Raw genomic sequence first — 24,494 nt, forward strand, 5'->3', positions numbered from 1 at the left:
AGTACAAAAACAAACAAAGCACCATGCTCGAAAAGGAGTAGAAAATTTTCGAAAAAGAAAATTTCTTGTAATATCTGCCCCTTTTTTTAAAAAAAAGAAAACATAATTCACCAATGAATGGTTATTGTTTTTCTTAGCGATACTCAACGCAAGAAGAAAAAGAAAAAAGAAAATTATTGTCATAGCATAACATGCCGTATGTCTTAAGTTGTTCACTTTATAAATGAATAATTTTCCACATTTTAACTGCTTGTGATAATTTCCACAGAATAAATTAAATTTCTCATACACATAGTTATGTACAATCACATTTACATGTACATAGATGTATATACATACATACATGTACATGAATAAATATGCACACATGAAGCACGTACATATACAGACAGAAATGCACATGCACATACATATATTATACAATCATACGATCTTATGATCATTCGAAGCTAGCTGTGTAAGACACAGACAACCCACATGGCATAAAAAAACAGTAGTAGTTGTCCTGATGGGATGAGTATTTAATGGAAAGGAATTTCATTTGTCCTTCAAATAGATTTTTTTTTTCATTTGTCAATCTGTGACAATTTCAATATTTTTTTAAAAAATTCACACCAGTATGACCTCTGTTTTTTTTATCCTCCCCCAGAGCTTCTCAGGGAAAGTCAGCAGTGTTTCTTTTAGCTGTGGCTAAGTTTCCACCCTGCGACACGCAGTCTGTAATCCTTATTTGGTTTACTGTAATTACTGAAGACATCAAGCGCCTATAATGACTCCACCTCTTCCCCCCTCCCTGTGTTTCTGCACAACTCCTCTGTCTTCACAGAGTTTCCTTTTTAGCACTTCAGCTGTCTTTCTTTCACTACATTACACATTAAAGTGCTTACTTTAATGCACTGTAAATCCATTAAAGTTGGCTGCAGTCACAGAATATCAGGACTTTACACTAAATGAGACTTAAGACTTAATCATTATGTGCTCAAGTGCACAACATATAATTAGTAGTATGGAAATACTTCTTTAGCCTGTGAGAAAATGGGCAGTCACTTTTGGAAGTATTGGTTGTGGGTTACTGCAAAAATGCTTTTGTACAGCATTTATCCTCATCTAGCAAGAAAGTTATGGAGTGTCTGTTTGAACATATTAACATGCACGATTTTTGGTACAAATCGGTTTGTGTACAGTTTTTAGTACTATGTTTTTATATTGCTTTCAGGAAAAATGTGGTGGGAAATAACATTTCACAAGGCCCTATTATACTTTAATATTAACCAAACAATAAGTAGGTTGTAACTGTTTTATGTTTACCTTGGGTTGGTCCTTTAAAAACGAGCTGCCTTTTGAATTGGTGTCCTTCCTATAAGGAGACTATTCTTCCCAAAAGGTCCATCATACAAAGAAAATGTGTTTTACGTCAAACAGGTTATTGTGTTTCCATAACATGCACAAAGTGCACTCGCTGTTTTGAGTCACTGAAGAACATTACAAAACTTAGATCGGGCACAAAGATGAAAAGACAGATTACAGTTTGGGTATTAGAGTGCCATTTTTACAGTACAATGATTTTATTTATTAACGCATTACCACAGCAAAGTAACTTCAAAACATATGTGTGCTTTAGATTTGATTTGTAAGAATATTAATAGCAAAATGTTTCACAGTTTTCCATTCAGACTTCAGAAATCTGACAAAAAGTATCACATCATCCCTTAACCAAGGTTCCTATTTTGGTACTGATCCATTTTCTAACAATTTTGTCATGTTGTCAGCTGCTAAAGGGACACTTCTCTGGGCAGATGTGTTAGAATGGATGTCACAAAGTTTTAATCAACATGCCACTAAAGGTCAATGAGTTCAGTCACAGGCCTGAGAACAGGTGGCAACAGAGCCGTCTGGCATGATGCAAGACTGTTATCAAACAGGACTATGTCCTATTTGTAGGTCTGACAGAATTAGCTGCAGCGCAGAGGAAGCGGCAGATTGCAACTCCTGAAAGGTTATTTATGGTGTTTGACATGAACATAAAATGGTAAAAAGAGACAAAGTAAAATTTGGTGAGGCAAGGCAAATGAAGTGAGCCGGTACATGGGATCCATGTGGAAGAAGCTCAGACAGGCAACTAAGACCAAAATGCTGTGGTACAGCAGCACTCACACCAAATGCCTGCCGGATGGAGATGTCATCAAAGTTCCTGAGGTCAGACAGTTGAGATGTGTGAAATCTTTAGCAAATTAGGTATTATCTTTCATAGTCGATGTGGGGTGAATTAATTGTATTTATCATCAATCTCAAATTTGTATCATGGTTATGGTAATGATACAAATATTGTATAATGTATAAACCGTTAATACAACCATTTTTTTTGTTTGTTTGATTGATCTTTTAATATGTAATCCCACATAAATTGAAAAGTGTTAGAGATGTAAATATGAGTAAGTAGAAAGCAGCTTACTGACATTACCAGCAGCTTTCCTCCATGCGCAAAAATACCCAATGGAAAGTCATAAAACTGTGGATTTTAATGTCTGAGACAGATTGTCCTAAATATTATATCAAGGATCTTTCCCAAAATGTGAATAACTTTTTTTTTACTTTGGGGGGAAAAAAAATATTCAAACTCTGCCACAACAAAGCTACTAAGTTGTTCAATGGCTTATTAATCTTAATTTGATGTCTACTATACAGTAATACATCCTCACCTCTATTTATTGAGCCTCTCCTGACACTGATGAAAGCCCCCAAATGCAGAGAAAGGCTTCACGTTTTGAAAACTGCCAAATAATCCAGGGCTGTGTCAAAGAGGTGGCATTGAGACACGGGCCACCCTAAAATATGGCTGGTCTCACAGGCGCTGCCCCAAGATTACACAGTCAAAGTCAGAAAAATACCCTGTAAATGCCAGTTACTAACTGGCCTTAACCTAATTAAGGCCATAAAGTCCCCCCCCCCCCCCCCCCCCCCCCCCCCAATCCTCCTCAAAAGTTTTCTGGAACCATTCCTGTATGTGATGCCTAAATCATCATTGTTTTACTCAACATGACTATTGGAGGTATATTTGTAAATAACTGAAACAAAGCTTAAAGAAACGCCTGCTCTGATGTGCGCCTCCTACGTGGTGATATATGATTGAGGACAGTTTGAGCTCGAGGCGGACCTGCAGGTCTGCTTTATTTACTACCTGGACAGACCGTGAGAGACACGCAGCGCGACGGAACGAGCTCCAGGTGTCTCCTCTGATCTCCCCCGAGCCTCGTCGTTTTGGGGAATTTTTTTTAAATTATATTTTTAAAACCAAAAACAACTTAGACACTTTCAACACATCTAATTTCTGTCATTTATTTTTCACACGAGAAGATGAGCGGTGTCGCGAGGCGGCTGGTGGGAAATGGAGAAGAGGCGAAAACTAAAGTAAGTGATGCGTAAAACACACTGAACGTTTTCACATTTAGTGTGTTTTACATTTATGTTGCTAAGCTGAAAAGGCAGTTTGTTGCTGAGATGTGACAGGCGGACTTTGCCTCAGGTCAGTTTAACATACCAACACGTAGAAGGTGTTAACTAAATAAGTTTGGTTGTGCAGAAGTTTTCTGAATATCTTTGAGGATTTTAAAGCTTTATAGTCATTTTTACAGTCATTTTACTTACTTATATGACGTTAAGGACATAGATCCGCACATTTTATATTCTTCTTTTTTTTTAAATCCATTCTTTAAATATAAATGACATTAAGTGATATTTGTACAAAATGTTCAAGAAAGAATGCAGTGTTTTCTTTATATTTTAAACTTGTCCTGATTTTCTGGGATCTAGAGCAAAATTGCACAAGAGAGCTCTCCTGTCTGACCTATGAACCTTGCTAAATATTTGCCATTGCCATCTGATTAATGATACTGTCATTTTTGTTCACATCATAAACAACAAAGAGAACTTTATGGGTGGGGGTTAACTTATGTCCTGCAAAGGAGTTTAGTTTACTAAGTTATCTGCTTCTGTAGGCTTATTCCTAAATGTAATGCTAATTCAAATCCTTTTATCACATGCAGATTACAACGAAATTAATATGAAAACACTGAAAGTAATAATATACCAATACAGTGTCTCTTTATATGTGTTTTAGGTGACAGAGTTATTTTAATTGACTGGTTTGCAATATGTAAAGTAATTTGCATAAAGTCACTAGTGCTGTAGACTACATTCCTTGTTGTGGTATTTTAGTGGAAGAAGCAGTTCCTTAATAGAAACAAACCTCTGAGGAAAGAAAAAAATGTGGTGGACATCCACAAAGGGATAATAGTGAGACTCCTCTTGAGTAATTCCTCCCATCTCCAGCCAGTTGACGTCAACATGTCACCTGAATTAACCAGAAACAAGTGGAAGGGAGCTTCATAAGTAAAGCAACATAATTAATTCCTATATTGTTTCCTTGACAACCTATGCAAATAGCAGGTGACGTAAATACATTTTCAAATAACAGTTTGTGCTAAATATCAGATTTCAAAAACCTACAGTGCCTACAATGTGATTATTACATCATGTCTATTCACTCTGCTTTATACTTTTCCATTTAACTGATATAAACATTTCTATATTGACTAATATTAACTGACTTGCTGATGCTAAAGTCTACTAAACCAGTTCGCTTGTGAAGCTCTTAGTCAATTACTGATGCAGTAACGTCACCATGATTTTCATAAGTGATGGACCTTTATTGACTCATGGCTGCTACTGTCTGCTGACAAGCTTTCATACTTCACTGTTAAGAGCCCTACAGCTGAGAAAAAACCTCAGCAGAGTTGGAGTGTGTGTACTGTTACAGTTTGATTTAGATACAGTCACACATACTTTAAAAAAAAAGATACATAAAAACACTTCTTACTGCAGCAGTTTTGTTCTGTGTGAATAAAATCTGTTAGATATGCCACAGACAGACACTATGCGTCTGATTTAGAAAAAATCGTTAACATCCTGAAGTTATGGATGAATTATTTCAAACTGAATACACTGAAAGTCCTTATTATCTATCAAAGCGATAAAAGTAGTTATTAATGTTCCCTGAATTTAACAGATTTTCATCTAAATAGAGAAAAATAAACTTTTCTTATATGTTAGTTATTACACCTTAAAATTCAGATCAGACCGAGTGAGCAGCTGTTGGACTGTGTTGCTGCTTGTCCCAGGAGTTTATCTTCAACTTTACCCAGAAACGTTAAGACAACGGCAGCTCTGATAAAAACGAGCCAATGTGTTGAAACAAGAAAAGAGAGGATGTAGAAAAAGCCCTTAAGTTATGTTTTATTGCCTGAAGACAATTCAGCCTATCTAGAACACGGTTAAGTTAATCACATGTTAAGACTTTATACAGACAAAACAATTGACTTGACATTTTGAAATGGAGTTAACAGAGAAATCCCACATCAGTCACTAAAGAAGTGCCAAAACTTGTTGGTATGGTTGTTAAAAGAAATATTCTCTTAACTGTGGCAGTCACACTATTTTCTCTTGACTCCTCTTGCACAATATGTTTTTTTTAAATCAACTTCTTTTGTTATTAAAGAATAATAGCCCTTAACCAAATGAGTGGGATTTTGACAAATGACATGTTAAACATTGCATTGCATTGCATTCCTGTTTTAATGGTTAGAAAGAAATTCATTCTTCTAAATGTATTGTTTCAGCATGAAGCTACATGCGAAGATGGAGGCGTGAAGGAGCAGGTAGTTGTTTATATAGATTGTGGCGGACATTGCATAGCTCAGCAAACACCCACATTTGAAAAAAAGTATTTTTTCTGCTGGAAGTTAGATTATGAAGTAAGTGGATTGTTGTGGGACTTTTAAAAGCAGGATATACCTGTTGCGTAATCCCTTTAGCATTATAAGAAATATTTTCGGTAGCTGAGTGTGCTGTCGTCTCTGTTAATACAAGTCTTGAGCTCTTGACATCTGTTTTTCAAACCCCTCAACTTCTTTTCAGCGGAAAAATCATTATAATTTGTTGTAATTTTTTAAAATTTGTTTCCTCATTTCGGTTTTTAAATTACCTTAATATCTTCTATTAGGGCATAAGAATAAACCGAGAACAATCCTGGCTGAGGCAAAGACATTATTATGAGAGCTTAGCAGGATTTTAATGTGTTTTCCTTCAACAAAGGATTAGTGTGTGATTGGAGAAATACACTGAAGACATTCTTTGTTTGTGATATAAATACTCTGACTACCACATTTGCAGTGCTTACATATCAACAAAACTTGGACAGGCTAAAAGAGATGCAGGTACAAAAACACAAAAAAATACCAGGTTCAATTGTGGCTTTTTTTCAGCTATATTTCCTCCAGTAATCATTGATGATAGAAAATGATAAAATATGGCTTAACTGTTCACCTAAAGATGATATATCTACTGTGATATAAGACTAAGAAGAGCATAAAAATATTAAGTGACCATGAAAAGCATAATGTAAGATTATTGAAATGATGCTAGCAGGCAGTTAGTTAAAGAAACAAAAAAACCTGCTCAGACATGAACATATTTGGTGTGTGCAGCTTTTGACTTTTGTTTGCATAGTTTTGTTTACTTTGCACACTTGCAGAGCCAGTAATTGTTATATAAAGATGCTCCATTTGTCCGTATTATATAACCAGCACCACACATTCCTCAGAGCACTGCTACCTACCACTGTCAGTGTGTGGCAGATAAATGGGACCTCGTCATTCCAGTTTTACCTCCTCTTCTCTTAACAATAACTTATAAATCACAAAGGTCTGCATACATAAAAGCTCAACTAAGCATTTTAGGTCAAATGTGTCACTGAAATATTACACAAAGGAGAAAGATCAATTATATTCTGATATATAATCAAAATCAAGGTAGATTTTTGTTTTCAGGCTTTGACTGGGTTTATATATAACCATCTAAATTTGGTAGATATTTTTTTATTTACCAAAAACAACAAGCTTCTGTCAGTTCAGGACTGTGTATAATCTAGTCAGTAGAAATGTTCCCTCCAGCTTTTTCCATTGTGTATGTGTCCTCAGAGTCCTGCAGGGGAGGCTAATAACAACAGTATGTGCCTGCTTGGATTGGCACTCTGACTGGAGAACAGTCTGGAGGAAAGTGGGTTGGGCAGCTGGTGGAGCCTCACCCAGCCTTGTAAGGCTGCACCACCGTGGCTTCCCGTACACTTAGTCACACACACACAGACACAGATGGTCTGGATCACAACTGGCTGATAACAACCGGGAAGAGCCCTAAACTTCTTTTGTCTGCCCAGGTAGATATCTGTGATTTATTTCTGAGATATAGTGACACATTGTAGGATAATATGCTGATAATGTTGAATGTAAAGAGTGGGACGTGCATGATGGTACTTGTGGTTGTAGTTTTGTATGCATCGTGGATTACGGTACAGTGTTTGGGAATGTGATTCATTCGGGCTTGTCTGAATGCTTACGTACACATACAAGTTAAGCTGGTTCAAAAGAAAATACTTGGAAATAGACATTTTAAATCCTCACAGTCTTTCAGAAACACATTTATCAGCTACATCTAGTCTTACAAAAATGTCCATATTATGTTATGGTGGCGAAACAGTAAATGGGTGCTTAGGAGGAGCAGGGCTTGCTGATACCATCAAGTTGTTCTAAGTATTTTATGACATCTTTAATCATTTGAAGCATGTCTAGTCATGCTGCCTGGTGATAAAACTGCTTTCATTGGACTGCAGTTACAGATAGATGGCTATAACCCTTTGATGCATTGTGTCAACTACAGTGGACACCTATTAAAAGGCTGTTTTCTAGCATTAGGTGAGGATGGTATATTTGCAATTTTGCCACTTCAGTGGACATTAGTAAAGTCACCCAACACACTGCCACTCACTGAAGAATAAACAATGTGGTATTATACATGTACAGTATATGTAATTACCAACTTTACTTGAGGTTTTCAATGCATCCTTAATCTGATCCATCTGATTTAAATTAGTAAGTGGCTGTGCAGAACTTTGGGTCAGATGTGTTGAAGCAGAGATACCATGTTGAATAGCCGTGTGCTATGTGTTGCTGCAAATGAAAGATCTAGTCCACAGATTCAGCACAAGAGAAACGTGAACTTGCTACATTGCAAAGTAATAATGAGATGATGATAAAACTGTTGTAGTCTGAACTTGGTTTAAAAGGGACTTCATCACCAAAATCAGAGAGCCTCTGTCATGAAGGACGCTTAAGCTGAAAAACTGAGATGAGATTATCCTGTAGTCACCATATGAGGTCTGATAGTTTTATGATACACTGGTGGTCCGGGCAAGGAGGGTAAACACTGATTTCACCTGTATATCAGTACATATGAGTCAGGTTAGGCTGTCTGATAACTGGTTGTTTTCATCCACAAGTCTCATGCAGCAGAGATCGTGTGGAAAGTTTACTTTTAAAATGTTATTATTAAAAATCCATGAGATTTAGTAATAATCAAAACTTGCTAATTATATCAAATACATTTTTCCTTTATAATGTTTCTTTAAATAGGTCACAAAGCTAATTAACAACCCACATATTAACACTACTGTTAGGGTCTGTGGGGCCACGTGCACCTTTTGATTCCTTTACAAGGAGTCAGAGTCACATTTTAAACAAAAGCAACTAGAGCTTAAATTCTTCTGAAATTTTCTTCAAAAAGCTGAGAGATTTTTGCAATCTGGCTTATTTATGTTTCCTGTGAAGCCCAAAGCGGGGAATAAATTTGGCAAATTAAATCAGATAAAATGTGAAAAGTCTCCTCGCAGAAGCCCAAGAAGTGGTCAATGTTACTCGTTTCCTGCAGGGTTGTTTGGCATTTTCATTGTGCCTTAAAGTATAAAATCTGTTTGGTTAAATCAGTTAACTTCTTATTTTGCTATCTTCACTTTATATTATAAATCTTTCTCAAGCCCCTCACAGCCATGCTAAATCTGACTGTTTTAATAATAAATAGCAACACAAAGTCCTGGGATAACACGTCACATTTATTAGATTTATATTGGAAGGTATGGTGATGGTTGATAGTAAAAGGATTGCGATGAAGAAGAAGAACCAAACAGAAATGTACACTGCAACACAGAAGAGGACATCTTTGTTGTAACTAGACTGCTGTTCTCCTGTGGTGAAAATGCTTGTGGTCGGGACTTGGACTCCTTTAAACAAAATGATTTCTTAGCAACTTATAGACGACTGCTATGCTGCATTTCTTTTGTAGTGACAAATTTTAGATTTAGCATGTGTAGTTTCAGGCTTCTATAGATCATTATAAGAATTTTAGTCTGTTTTGGTGTAAAAACAAAAATGCTTAGAAGAATAAAATGAACAGCTTACATTCAGTGGACTGAACACACATTATCCCAGTGCACTTTCCTTTCAATTATGCACGCCAGCTCTGCTTTGCGACCTCTGAGCAGGAGTCAGAGACAAGTAGGAATATATAAAGCAGCTGTACCACAGCTCCATCCTCCCACAACATTGTCTGTTGTGCTGAGAGCAGGACACCAGAGACTGAAAGCAGACTCCCCCTCAGGGCTAACGCTGCTCAGCGTAAAGGCTGACCCTCTGCAGGTGCTTTCAGTGGCTTTTTATTCCCCCTAATTTGTGCCTTAGAATTTTTCCCATAGTTCAAGTCTCGCTGTAGTGATCTTAATTGAAAAGGGGTTTGCAGGGAAATGTGGCAGAGCTGTTTAACCTCCACATCTACTCTATAAATATGTTTTTTATATATATATATTTTACTGATGATTTTAATGAACATTGTAACTCTGGAAATCATTTGCTGCAGATGTAATTATATAACCATGCAGCTATTTAAATGAACGAATGTGTTTCATAAAAGCTGCAGAAAGCAGCCATGCAGGTAGTTGTTTATTTTTACCTTTGATCTAACGAGGTTTTGCAACTTTAAGAGATCATATTTCACCTGAGATGGTTTTGATGATGTTATCAGATAAATCTTTTTTTAATTGACTTTATTTAATGCTGTGTAAACATGTACTATCATGCAAGAGATGCCCGAAGTGAATGTGAGGTTATGTTTTTTAAAATGGAAATGAAGTGTTCCCTGAGCTGCCAGGACAAGCCTAAAAAAGCATCACATTGGGATTTTTTTGCCTAAATAAAAAAAGTGTTTCTAACACATTTATTAAACGGTATCTAACAGGGCAGCTCACATTGTGTTCATTAGAAAAGTTTATATTTGCACACACCATGCTGTAGAGAGAAAGTGTGATGAAGAAGATGGACGTAATTAGCAGAACTTATTTTTAACCTATCCACCCTCTCTTTAAGTTCTTCAGTCATAATGTTGGTGTGCGTGTTTTGCCAAACATACCAGAGCTGGTATTGTTATGTAACAGTTGCTAAAATGCAAATTAGGCAAAAGTATGAAGGTAATTGATGTTTGATTTATGACATCTTGGAGCATGATCACAAATACAAGTTATTTGGCTTGTAATGTCACATAATAAGTACTTAATGTAAGGGTGGATGTTAATAACTCTTTCTGTCATATTGTGAAGCTGTTTTCATCCTGCTGTGACTTTGACATTTTCAAGACCCGGCCATTCCACACTACAGTGACGACTTTGTGAGTTTTTTTTTTTTCTGAAAGTTGATGGTATGCTGATGTTTGTGTTCAGCATTAGTTTTTTTATTAATTTGTTTGGTCTTTTTAGACTCTAAAAACAAGTTAGGAAATCACCTAGGGTTAAACAAAAACATATTGCGTAGACCTGTCAAACAGCATCCAAGCAAGATTTAGGAAGCTTAACATAAATTATAGAATTGATTCATTTAAGTGCAAAAACATACCAGTAATTCACTTGTTTCAATTTGGAAATGAAAGGTTATAACCTAATTACAAGAGAATTTTAAGTCAAGGAATGAAATGTGTTCAGAGCTTGTGCCAAAGACACACAAAAGGGTGGTCTGTTTTGAGGAGAACTGTCTCAGTGTAAACACACCTCAGAGTACATCTGTCCCGTGATTATCTCTGTGTTTGAGGGAGAGAAGCCCTTGAGCCTTTTAGCTGTCACTCCTTCAGATCAGCGTTAAATCTTGACTAGTTTGTCAGATCCTTAGTGATGATTTTTTTTTTCAGTCGATGCCTGTACAAGCAGGGCTGCCATTCAAGGCAAACCTTAGCCTTTGTTTGAATTGCAAAGCTGAGAGCTGGCTGCTTACGTAAGTAACCAAATGTGCTCCCAACATTTGACTTGCTGAGTTGTCTTTTTTGTTCTTTTAAGCCGCACATCTCTGTTCGTGTCTGAGGGACTTATACAGTAGGCGTGTACAACGCACTCCAGAAGCCTAATCTGTTACGACTCATTCACACGCAAGTTTGTTTTATGACACGCAAAGAACAAAACAACTAGTACACAATGTCCCACTTCAGTCTGTTTGTCTCTCAGTGATAGTTCAGAGATTTCTGGTTGTAGCAGTGAAAATTAAGGATGCACAACTTTAAAATATTGTAGTGAAAAAAAATACCTTTGTTAAAATATAATAATTTGACTGGTCAACAATTAGTTATAGCCTTTCAACAGGCTATATCTAAATGATCACATATTCATTTATAGAAATGTATTGTTTTATAAAAACTACTTTTAGATTAACATTTTTTTAATGAAGGTTTTAAAAGATTTGAACTATTTGACCATTATCTGTAACCAACTCATTTCAGCAACCCAGCAATTTGAACTTTTGTTGTTATTTCATTCATTTTTCTCATTTTCTGGCCAAAGGCTAAATGTGCAATAAAGCACAGCCAGGACATGACCCTGTTTGCAAGGCTGCTTGTGGTCAGCAGGCTATTACTGATGTTCGGCCAAAATGTTTGCAATCCTTAGTTTAAATGTGAGTCACTTGGATTAATCTGCATCTATCCTGATACATGATGAAGATCTTGCAGTAACAAAGACCACACTGCTTCTGTATCATTGTGGAGCTGGGTAGCGTTAAATGACATTATAGACCAGCAGCAGTAGTTAAAAATGTTCATTTTAGTTACTATGTGTATTTCTATTCTAACATTTTCTAGACTGTAAATAAACTAGATTAGTTTAATGCATAGACTGTATAAAGAGATGGATGGAGTCTCCGTGACGTCACCCAAAGGTTTCTGAAGAGCTGAATTGAAGCTCGGTGGGCAGTTCCTACCATCGCCATGTTGGCAGCGTCATGCGCGTCGTCTCGCCTGGAAAATACAAATATGGGCAAAGAGGTGGAGCTGAGAGGGCAGCCGTGAGCGTCATGGTGGATTATTGACATCGAGTGAACTCCGAGCTTTCTTTAGTTAAAAGCTAACCCAGCTAACCCCGAGATAACGGGAGCTACCCAGCTGACGCAGTTGTTCCACGTTCTTCTTCCTTGAAGCCAGAGATTGGTACCTGTCAATCAAAAGGACACGCCCCCTAAATTTGCCAAACTTTGAGATTAAATTACTTTAAAACTGGAAAGTTAGAAAAAAATTCACTCCCCCCACAGTTATCATAAACCTGACCTACAAACCGAAAATAGATTTTTGAACCAGGCTGTAAACGTGTTTATTTCTGCCGTAAAGTTGGCCTTTTTAACATGGGAGTCTATGGGGATTTGCTCTGTTTTGGAGCCAGCCCCTAGTGGATGAAGGGGGAACTGCAGTTTTATGCACTTCCGCATAGACTTCACTTTTAACCGCCAGAGGTTGCCGCTTGGTTTAATGCTCCATGTATGGGTGAGGGTTAACTTTATTGTAGCAGTATACTTTTAAACTAACTATGTAGCAAATGTGTCAGCTCCTCTCAAGTGTCCAGTTAAAGGCAGATACAATACATGGCTATAACCGTGTAAGCAGCATGACTGTGTGCGATTTTGGAGTATAAATGCCTGAAGTGTGAGAGTGTGAACTGCTATGCTGGAGAAGATTCATGAGATCTTTCTGCGCAGTAAAGGAACATCTGTTTCTTTATTGTCGCAGTTTACTCTAACACAGTAGAGACATACACTTTTCAGCAAGACTCGTAACAATGCCTTTCTCACAGAAAAAAAAAGTTAGAAATGAAAAATATGCAAATTCATAAGGTTTTTTTTTTCACACAAAAAAGGATGCAGCATTACCTCCAACTTTTCAACCATCTTCTAACTAAAATAGCATTTCAGTGCTTATTGTTGCTGTATTTCTTTATGCTTCCGGCTTTTAAATGATGTGTATTAGTATCTACTTTGTACTCTAAGCACTGTCGGTGACACCCACACAGTGTTTAATTAAGGCCACTGATGAGCAGCACAACTACAAAGAACAAAAATATTGTCATGAGCAGCATCTGCCCAGAATATTAATTCAGTCGTCTTAACTTTAAAGTTAAGGCATACTGTGCACAAGTTTACTGCTTACAAACTATTGTACAAAAACACGTGTACTTGCATGTACATATATGCATGCAAATAGAGCCAACACAACGCGGCTACAAGGATTAAGCAGTTTTTGGTGATAAGTCAATGTTACATAATTTACCTGCTGTTAGACTTTTATGTTGCACCTGAAGTGGATTTTTGCTGTCAACGTGCCTGAATGGTTTGTTTTCTTTTCACATTAAGAAGAAAAGCAACACAATTACTGTAAAGACTTATTATACAAAAGGTGAAAAAGGGTTTCCTGTGTGGGATTATCTGTATTCTATGGAAATATTTGCTCTGGGGTAATATTGAAGGGTCAGGTGTTTTTAGGTTTTAGCACTTTTTTGCACAAAGATGTTTTATTGTTCTTTGATTATACATTTCCATCCACAGACTAAATATCCTGGTTTCAGTTTTTAAAATGGTTTTATGGCAAAACATTTTGACGTTGGTCCCATTGTTCCAGAAGTCTCTTTGTTCAGATGCGACTTTGCAAACCTGAGCCACGCTGTTGTGTTCTGCATCGAAAGAAGGGGCATTTCCGTGACAATCCTTTCAAACAAGCTGAACTTGCCAAGTTTTTGTCTAATTGTACTGTCACAAACTTTAACCTTCAACATCATATCTGATGCCTGAAGAGCTGCAACTCTGGGTGGTTTTTGCAGTTTTTCTGAGCTTGTTGACAGCCTGAGCTTTGAGGAAACTTACTGAGAACCATTCCTGGGAACTTGGTCTCTCCCTGTTTAATGACAGCCTCCAAATAATTTAGACATTGGTTTCTAATTCTTTCTGATGCATAGGCGTAACAGTAAAGTTTACAAGATAATTACAGCCTTTTTTTCCTCTTTGGTTTTGTGTTAACGCATACCTGAATGCTTCAGATGAGCAAACTGACAAAACCACTGCTGTTTAGAGGCACTCACAGTTCCTGATACTCAGTAAATCAAATGAGATTAGTTTTCCTACATCTAAGGTGGCATTTAAAACATTTTAGGAACTTTAAAGGCCAGATTGCTGATAATGTGCTTATAAGTACATGTTTAAATTGAAAGGCCATATACTTTCACTTTCATTTTACAGCATTATAAGTTTTGCAACACAAAACAAATAAACTAAATGATTAGTTTAACTTTAACCAAGTTCCTTCCAGGGAAATTATACAATCTCTTTAGATATGGTTATTATTTCATCAGTAAAAGGAAGCAACCAGTTAAAGAGCTATAAAGAAGGAAGGATCAAAACAGGACAGCAGTTTATGGGCCTTCTTTAGAACATTTGTAAATATACATCATCATAAATGTATGTGGAAGAATTTTTTTATACTTATATTTTATTTATGTGGAAATCATATCTTGAGAGACGTAGGAACAAATTTAAATTCTCAGAGCTGAAAATACAATGTAAAGCATATTTTAGGAGAAAAAATGATTACCTACATTTCTGCAGCATACTGATCAGCCATGAGACACTGACAGGTGAAGTGAAAAACGTTGATTACCCCAATGCAGAGATGGTGGGGTTAGTGGATTATGGTAGGCAGAAAATGAACATCTTTTTTTCACCTGATACGTTAAACATTATTCCTGGAGGCATCACTAAGCACACCCTTTTATGGAAAGTTGGAAGTGTTGAGTTGGCCTCCAAATCCTCCAAATATTAATCAAACAATTATATGCGTGTTGCACGAGACAAACAATGAATCTCTTACTAACAGCTTGGGTGACGGAGCATACCTTCAAAGATCTATTAGAGCTCAGGAGTCTACTCAGTATCAAGGAGATAGTAAGAAATAATAAATCAATACAGTAAATTAATGGAGAACAGATTAACACAGGCCATAAACACAAAGATAACAAAAACATATCTTCTAAAAGAATAAAGAGCTGGCATCCAGTACTCACAGAAAATAAATAGATACGAAAATAAAACTGAATGGAAAAAAAATGTGGATATCCATAGAAAAAGGAAATTAAATAGAACAGAGTAGAATAAAATGGAAAAAAATATATATATTTAAAAAATTGACAGAAAAGAATAGAATATGATCCAGTGCCTGCAATGGGCTGGCAACCTGTTCAGGGTGAACACAGTCTCTCGCCTGCTAATAGCTGGGACAGGCTCCAGCTTTCCTGCGACCCTGAGTTGGACTAAGCTGTATGAAAAGTGAATGAATAAATGACACAATCCAATACAAAACCATTAGAGCCATTACAAAATGAATCGTCTGTATATTCTTGGCTATCCCAAGTGCAAGTGCAATATTGGTCAAAACAAATGTTCTGTAAATATTTTAAAATGAATGTGTAAAACCATGCATGCAATATTATTTGTTGTTGTTGCCAAGGTAACAAAGAAAATTTGAGAGCACCTCAGCAGTCACTGATCATTTGAATGTTTTGTATTTTTAACCCTGGCAAAACTGGTTTTTATGGTTTTTGGGGGGTTTTTTTGTTTGTTTGTTTGTTTTTTTTTTTACTGTTAAGGAAAGTTGTTTAGTCCAAATCAGCAGACTAAACCACGAGTGTTCAGTGGAAATGTCTCCTCATTGTGAGTTGCTAGGCAATAGAGTGTAATTGTTGGGCATCCACAGAAGACCTCAGCAATGGGGAAGTTTTATTCTTCCCCCTCTCTCTCTCTGTTCCTCCCTCGCACTCACTCTTGACTTTCATTTTGAACTCGTCAGCTGTGACTTCACTGGCTGTATTTTCTCAGCATTTCCCGTCACTCCATCTCGTGATACAGCTCATCTTATCCTCTCATCTTTTATTTTAGGAACGCTGCAGACAGCTCAGACTTGCCTTACTAAGTCAGGATCCATTAGGCCACACGTCAGAACGGCCCAGCACCAAGGTACAAACTCTAAAAGGAAAACTGAAGATAAGGAAATTACATTAAATGAATAATTTGCTATTTATTTGCTAAATACAGGAGAGCAGTATAGCAGTTGTGTTGCCACAGAAACCCAAAGAGCGGCAACAACCAGTTGGAGTTATCTCTCCCTCTGAAGAACAAGTTGAAGTCATAAAGGTTTGTGAACTTATGTGTCTATAATATTATGTGTGTACTACAGCATGTGCATGCCACTCCTCGCCTCATGTTTACCTGTAGTACAGAATCTTCACTTGTGTTATTTAATGTGACGTAGTGCTGTTGTTTTGCCACGAAGGTCTACCTTAAAGGACGCCCTGAGGCCTCAGAAAGCGTGAGGATGCTGACGGACGAGGTGTCACAGATTCAGGAGGTCAGTGTGTAAAAGACAGTCGAGCAACACTCCCCTCAGACATTGAGCTCACAAATGTTCTTTGTGCAGAACACCTGAGGGTTTCCTTTATGATTTGACTTACGTTGAGTTGAATAAACATGAGAGGGATAGTTGTATTTCTGCATATTGAACATTTTTTAAATTATATTTTTGTTCCTAGGTGAGATACTGTCTGAAGACTCTGAGAGAGCAGATGGCTGCAAGACAAAACAGTAATAACAACAAGGTACAAAGCCTCTACTTCATACTTCAAAAGTATCACACTGAAACCATTAGACAAGGTAAAAATAAAATAAAATGATAATATAAAAAACAAAGTTCCCATGACAGCTGTCAATGAAAAAAATCTGTCAAAAAAGACAATAACATGTCTTTAAATAGATATTTAAACTGTAAACTTCATATTTATAGAGTAAAATTTTGAGTTGACATTTAAAATCTCTTCATCATTTGCCGATCTTATTTGCAGAGGAAGACCAGCCAGAAACAAAGGCTGGGATATTCTCTGCCCTCTTTAACCCAAAGAATGCAAAGCAAATGGTTTTCAAAAATAATTTCACATTTTCATTTGACAAACCAAAAGTTCCCCTCAGTCTGTCTTAGAAAATCTCAGAGCCAGAGAAGGCAGCAGCCATGTTTCTGCTCCATGTTTATGCTTGGTTCTGTCTTTTAGTGGTAGAGTTTTATCTTGCACTGCTAATGCCTTTCACGACAGTTCTTGATCTGTTGCAGTGATGACTACAGAATCATGTCTTGTTTTAATGCAGTGCTGCCTGAAGGCACTTTATGGCCACTCAACATTGATTTTCAGCCTTCTCCTTTGTGTAAGGAGAATTCCCCTTATTCCTGGAATCTTTTAATGATATTAGGTAGTGTAAATGATGAATTTCCCGTCCTTCGCAGACCAAACAAACCCCTCCCCCTTTGATTCTGTTAGTCTAGTTTTTACAGCCAAAATGTTTTTGGATATGTGTGTAACACTTGCTTGATAAAAATTTATGATTAGAAAATAAATAAATGGCTACAACATAATATGCAGGATGGTTCCTGTTTTGGTTTAATGAAAGAAACCAACTCTAGTGTCTTGTAAGAGTTAAAAAAAAATAAAGCACTACTAACCAGCTACTGCTCTTCTCTACACAGTATCCAACAAATGGCTTCAGGGTCAACATGCTCAGCAACCAGCCAGCTGTCTCCAATGGCAACACTGCTCTCCATGATTCTCAAGTAAGTTCGTCTTCTGGGCAGCTTTAAAAGTCTGTGTGTGTGTTGTCAGTATGATCTGATTATCACTAGACATACATTTAACTGATAGTTTGATTCCATTCACACTTTTTATTGAAGTTACAAGTATAAAATTTATGAATGTGAAAAATGTTGTACCCTTCAGCATCTACCCCACTCACATCATCCAACCTTTTTCTGCTACAAATAAAATGGTGCTACACACTCACTTACTTCCCACACACCGGCTTATAGCACACACAGCCTGCACAGACATGATATTGCATTTCTCATCCATTATTCTAGAGTCAGCACATTATAACATCTACTGTAATACAACACCATTATCTCCCAAGAAAGTAGTCCAGGAGCAGGGAGGGTGTGTGTGTGGATCTTTACCCAGTGACGTATGTGTGTGCTATCCAGGTAAACTTGGGTCAGTTTACACTGTTCTCCTTTCTAAGTGAGGTCATATTATATAGCAATGCAAAGTTCAAAGATCACTGTTTGTCTGGAAAGGGAACTTTTCCATCCACTTTAGCGCAGAAATAAAAGCTTACCTTCCCACTCTTTCAAAGGTTTTCTGTCAAGATGCTTTTGTTAATCCAGGCTACAACAGATATTCTAACAGCAGCCTCTTTTATCTGTTTGATAACTCCCGTCTTCCTTTCAGGTTCAAGTAGTTTGTGAGAATTAATCTTAACTGAGTGTTTCACTCTCTGTCCGCCTGCTCTCTCAGGTTGGGGATAACCAGGAGGAGAGCGTGAAACTCAGGGAGGCTACCAAGCGTTTGTATGCACAGCTGAAGGAGCTGGAGGAGCAGCACCAGGAAGAGAGGAACAGACTGCAGGTCTTTTACAGGAGATGAGTGACATGACGCGGTTTTCCGCCTGAACCCATGACTCACCACTCTGTTGCTCTCAGAGTGGTGTAATTATCTTTATCTGTCAGTGATATCTTTGGATTCCAGCCGTCATCCTGTGATCGTTCAGCGTTAGAGTGTTTATAAAGCATCTGCCAGAGCATGTAGGGACACTGCCCACAGACTAATATTTTACCATCGGCTGGAGCTGCTCTTTTATCTTGTACGCCATCCTCACTATTGTGTTTGCAGCCCCAAAATTTTATTATAGGCAACAGGCGGACATGTGATACCATTTGCTTTGAAAACTCGCGCATCTTATTTTGACGTCATTTTTTTGTCATGACCATCTAATTAGAGAGAACTAAACAAACCAGACAACCACAAAAGGAAACAGCAAATACCTTTAACAAGTTAAGACTTGATAGACAAGTCTATACATACCATTGCTCTGAGTAGTCTTTATTTTAATGCATGCCTCAGTTGAATACACAAATACGGTATTATGCAAATACAGTCCCTACCCCACGATACAGTAACAGGTTGGCCATTGATTGATGGAGGGGAGGTCCCGTTTTTCAAGTATACTCTGACTTTATAATCAGACAAGTTCCAGTTCAATACTTGAAGTGTGTCGAAACACATTAGAAACAGAATACAACTTAAACCAGGTGTTTTCCTCTATTACTGAAAATAAAAAAAAAAAGGCAAAACTTTTGCCCACACATAATCGGATTTAATTTAAATCAGCTGTAACCTGAAAGATTCAAACGAAAATAAAACATTTATTTATGAATAACAAAGTCAGTCTAATATTTGTTCAGAAATCTAAACTGCAATATCATGAGAGATGTTCTGATCCATGGGTCAAATTTTACACACAACAACACAAAGATGTTTTTGGAGATGTTTTCATCATGCTCTAGCCACTAAACAAACCTGTGCATCCCAGTCAAAGCAGTGGAACACTCACTTACTCACCTGCACCAGTTTACAAAACTTTATTTTAGAGAAAGGCTACTAGAGCTGAACTGGTTCTGCAAGAACCAGAAACCAAGCATACTACAAATGTAATTGTGACTTGCTACATGGTAGAGATGAGTTGGACTGAGATTAATCCATCTGAAGATGATGCCTCCAGGCATCGAGGACGAGGGAGGACACATGTACATTTGGTTGCCGCAGCTGTTGCTCTCACCACATTGTCTGGGTCCTGCAAACGGCTGGAAATGGACAATTTTTGCACCATGATACCTGACATGTTCCTTCATTGGACCACTTTCTTATGTCAGTTGTCCAAAGGCATCCATCTGCTTTTACTTTATTGAAGCCAGATAATGAATTTGTGCAAAATGCTGCAATAACTTAAATAATGCATTACGTTCTGTAAATTATTACATGATTTTGTGATTATATACAAATAGATCAAATACACAAAGACACACAATTTGCTTTTTTCAATGCACACATATATATCATGATTCAGTACTACAATAAAAATAACAGGTAAATAATTATGAATTAAAATGATATCCTCTTGGTGCTCCTACAGTCATGGAGAAACACTCAAAGTGTCCTGATTGCGACCGGCTGGAATGCGAAAAGGTTAAAAATATATCAATTAAAATGAAAAGACTGCATTGGAGGGCCTTGCCCACTGGGGTCACAGGTCAATCAGATATGTCTTTTAAATATTTTGACATGCAGGCTTGAGTTTTACTTGAGCAGTATCTAAACTTTCTGGTTCAAAACTGAAAGTTTAAATACATTTTTTTTAACTTTATGACCAGAATGTAATGACAAGTATGAACTTGTGTATTTACAGTAAAAAGTGACTAAATTCTGAAAGTTTTGATAAGATATTTGTATGAAACTGTTGGTTGAAGGTTTTTTGTGCTTTTGCTCTTTATACAACTCAAACTACACTTCTCAAAAAATAAAGTAAAATATTTTCTACGTAAATCAAAGTCATCACACTCCTGGAATATCAGTTTTTCATCATTCTGATTTTTGGTAGTATTTGCATTTTGCCCTCATCAGTAGAGTTTCTGCAGCCCACAGAAGTTGCTCTGGTAGTGCAGCTTATCCAGGACGGCACATCATTGTGCACGCTGTGGCAAGTAGGTTTGCTGCTTCTCCCAGTGGAGTATTGAGAGCATGAAAAAGATACCAGGAGACAAGCCAGTACATCAGGAGACATGGAGGGGACTGTAGGAGGATAACAACCCAGCAGCAGGAGCAATATCTGGTCCTTCATGCAAGGACAAACAGAAGGAGCACAGACCCATACTCTTTATTCGCCATTGGCACCCTGCACTCTTTGCAGATTAGAGCAGGTTTACATTGGGCACATCCTCCAGTATGACTGGTTTAGCCTGGGGAGGCAGATCCTTGGAGGACTGTACAGACATTACCTGAGGGTACCCTCACTGTCATTTGGTACTGAACCCAATGTTTCCAGCAGCAGTTGGATTCTGGGTTGCTGCTGAAGCATGTGCTCGGCCTCATATGGCTGGAGTTTCTCAGCAGGTCCTGCACGACAAAGGCATTGATGCTATGAACTGGTTTCACTTTTTACCAGACCTGAATCCAATCACACTTCTGGGAAAATGCTATCTTTTTCCATCCACCACTGCCACGGTGGCCATTTGAAAAAGCTACATCTGATTCTGCTTTGGTGTTGACAAATGCAAGCTCTTGGTTTTATGACAAAACCTCATTTACAACAAGTAGCAAGAAACACGTCATCATGGGAAGGTGCTTTAACCTAGAGAAGGCAAGAAATGACCAGGCCTGCTATAGTGAAGCTGATAGATCTGTGTGAGAGAATCATCTGTTAGCACTGTTAGGATATCAGTTCTGCAGCATCTTCATTAAACCTTTCTTTCTTTTGATTAAAGCGAGTAACTTTTGACAAAAGTTTTTTTCTATGGATGTCTCCTTTGGCTCACCAACACTCAAAATTATGTAACTCTTTCTACTGGCTTGTTTAACTTATTCTAAACTTAACATCATTCCTCATCAGAAAGCTGTTTTTATTCTGTGGTTTCTCTTGCAGGCCGAGGCAAACGATTATCTGACACGTCTTACCGAGCAGTCAGAGCGGCTTGAGAAGGCGGAGCAGCAGTCAGAGGAGAGAGGTCAACAGCTGGCAGAGCTGCAGAGGCTGCTTGGAAGCATGGAGATTGAGAGTGGTATTCTCAGAGACAAGATGGCTGCAGGAGAGGCTGAGCTCCTGCACTTGAAAGCAAACAGAGAGGAAGGAGCAGAAAAGCAACAAAGGTCAGATTATATTTGTAGCAAGGATCAACTTGCATCCATAAAGATTTGTTTCATATTGTACGTAAACTAGGACAGATTTGTTTAAGTTTTTGTCTGTTTGCAGGTGTGCAGAGCTCGAGAAGGAGGTAGCTGTCCTGAGGGAAAAGATTCATCACCTTGACGACATGTTGAAGAGTCAGCAGAGGAAGGTCCGCCACATGATCGAGCAGGTATTTACAAACACAGGAAAGTTGCATGCTCCACACACACACACACACACACACAAAGTAAATGAACTTTCTGGTGCCCACAAACACACAGGAAGCCATTAATGAGGAAATGGGAGTTTAAAGAGGCAGATGCTAGAATCAACATTGATTTGTGGGAGAGGAGTGAAGCAGAAAAGGGTGATGAAACAAAACTGGCTTGCAGTGAATAAGTGATGCTTTATCTGCTTTGTGTGGAAATGTGAGCTGTGCTTTTCATGAGCATCTCCGCAAATTTGTTTGTTTTGTCTGGAACAGCTGCAGAACTCACGGATAATCCTACAAGAGAGGGATCGAGTCATCAGAGACTTGGAGGAGAGGGTGGCTTTCCTGGAAGCTGAGGTCAGCATTCTCTTATTCTGCTCTCATAAAATATACCAACAAATCCATTAAAGCCCATTTTGACTCCTTATCTACAGCGGTCACTGCATTTTTTTTCTTACAGTTCTTTTTATTAAAAAAAATGGTTCATCTTGTAAACATTTGGTAATAAGACATGGCACTTCCTATAATCTTTTATATTTTAATAAGTTAAAAAAAAAAAAACATCACCAAACATCTTCTGTTAGCTAATACAGTGTCCCATCAAATCTGCCATTTTATTTGCTAACATTTCATCCGGTTCTAAAGTTACCAGCTGCTTTGGGACTACTGTGAATGCCAGATATTTTAGAGAAAGTGGAGCTGATGTCACTTTGCTTTCCATTTTGAGTCATTGGATTTGATTATACATCCGATTATAGGAATGCTCCCAGCACTGCAGACTGTCTTTGATAGGCATTAATAACCTTCAGGAGCATGTTCAAGTCTTTAAATTGTGTCTTTTTCTGTAAGCCTACCAATGAAACAAAACTTTAAGAAGATCTAAGATTTTAGAAAATGATCATTAATTCTAAAATAAATTATAACATTTACTGACGACTCCATAAACTGAACACAACTGAATGTGTTTGAAAGGGCCTTACATTTTTATTTTTTACTCGATTAAATGGAGTGGAGTTGCAGGAAATCTGGTTTCTTCATGACAAGATGCTATAGAGTCATGCAGTTTATATGAGCTTCCTTGATGTATAACAGGTGAAAAGTGCATACACACTATAGTCTTCAAGTGCACAAATCTTATTGGTGTTAGAGTCAGTGATATAGTTCTGTCTTAAGATCTATATTGTCGAAATCATCCCATAATTGCTTTATCCTGTTCATAGTTGCAGATTTTCTCTCTACAAGGTTCATTTCATCTCGTTTCCTATCTCCAGCTCTTCAGTTCTCCCCCAGATTTGGATTTCTAGTCTTTTCCTCCAAGCTAAAACTTAGCCAACCAGATGAAAGATTGCAGAACAGAGTAGTTCAGAAGTTACTCTCATTCTGATTTGTAACTTAGAATGATGTAACTTCACATTTTCTATAGAAATAGTAACATATTGATTAGTAATAAACATAGTTACTCCCCATGTTTTCTTTCAAAATTAACTGTAGATATATCTGTTATTATATCTGTGCTTTTGCACCAGAAAAAAAACCCCACAATTTAATGGCTTTAATTTCTTTCTTTTTGCAGAACAAGGAAATGCATGACCACATGGAGTACTTACTGGCTGGCCAGGACCCTCCACCCCCCTCAACTGAGAACAAGCCAGAGATTGTTTATAGGTGAGGAATTGCCTCCTAATTTCCACTTCTAATCTTTACTTATGAGTAATATCATCCAGCTGAGTCGGTGTCATTATTTTTTATGCTGTTGCTAAATAATCGACTAAATTTTACTCATTTTACAGCAAACCTCTCACACCGACAACACAGACCAACAAAGCCCTTCCATTCATCAAGCTCATTGAGATCAAGTCTTAAATGGAGCAAGAACCAAAGAGATGATAAGAAGAAAAACTCTGTAAATAAATATTTAACCAGCCACCAGTATAGAAATAGATCTGCAGTGATAATACTGTTTTAACATACTTTGTACACTCTGATTTTGTGTATGTACCTTTTAGATAACTGAAGTTTTCTACTGTCCTTTTTTTGTTGGTTTTCTGAGTGTCAAAACCGATTATAAACAGTTGCAGAAAATAAGAGGAAAGATCCTTAAAAGGAAGCAAGGAGAGAAACTGCAACTTCTTGGATGTTGCATTTGGCCTGTGCAGTCTGTGCTTTGTCAGAACTTCTCCAGGATGCAGAAACTGAAAGAGCTCAGCGAAGCTTTATTTGAACCTCAACGTCTTTCTCATGCA

The 24,494-nt window shown here is 37.5% G+C and overlaps 1 protein-coding gene across 1 annotated transcript; it reads left to right on the plus strand.

The window, feature by feature from the left end:
- Positions 1–2,094: 2,094 nt before the first annotated feature.
- Positions 2,095–24,176, plus strand: tuft1b (tuftelin 1b; the record flags this gene model as incomplete). The annotated part of the gene is made up of 11 exons (XM_079258697.1): positions 2,095–2,196; positions 16,164–16,241; positions 16,558–16,632; positions 16,814–16,879; positions 17,797–17,880; positions 18,617–18,727; positions 21,798–22,021; positions 22,125–22,230; positions 22,525–22,608; positions 23,825–23,916; positions 24,042–24,176. 11 exons carry the CDS (start codon positions 2,095–2,097, stop codon positions 24,112–24,114), a joined length of 1,095 nt encoding a protein of 364 aa, XP_079114823.1. The 3' UTR covers positions 24,115–24,176.
- Between the last annotated feature and the right edge of the window lie 318 nt (positions 24,177–24,494).

The sequence above is a fragment of the Telmatherina bonti genome (assembly GCF_933228915.1).
Source record: "Telmatherina bonti genome assembly, chromosome: 19".
In the NCBI taxonomy this organism is placed as follows: domain Eukaryota; kingdom Metazoa; phylum Chordata; class Actinopteri; order Atheriniformes; family Telmatherinidae; genus Telmatherina; species Telmatherina bonti.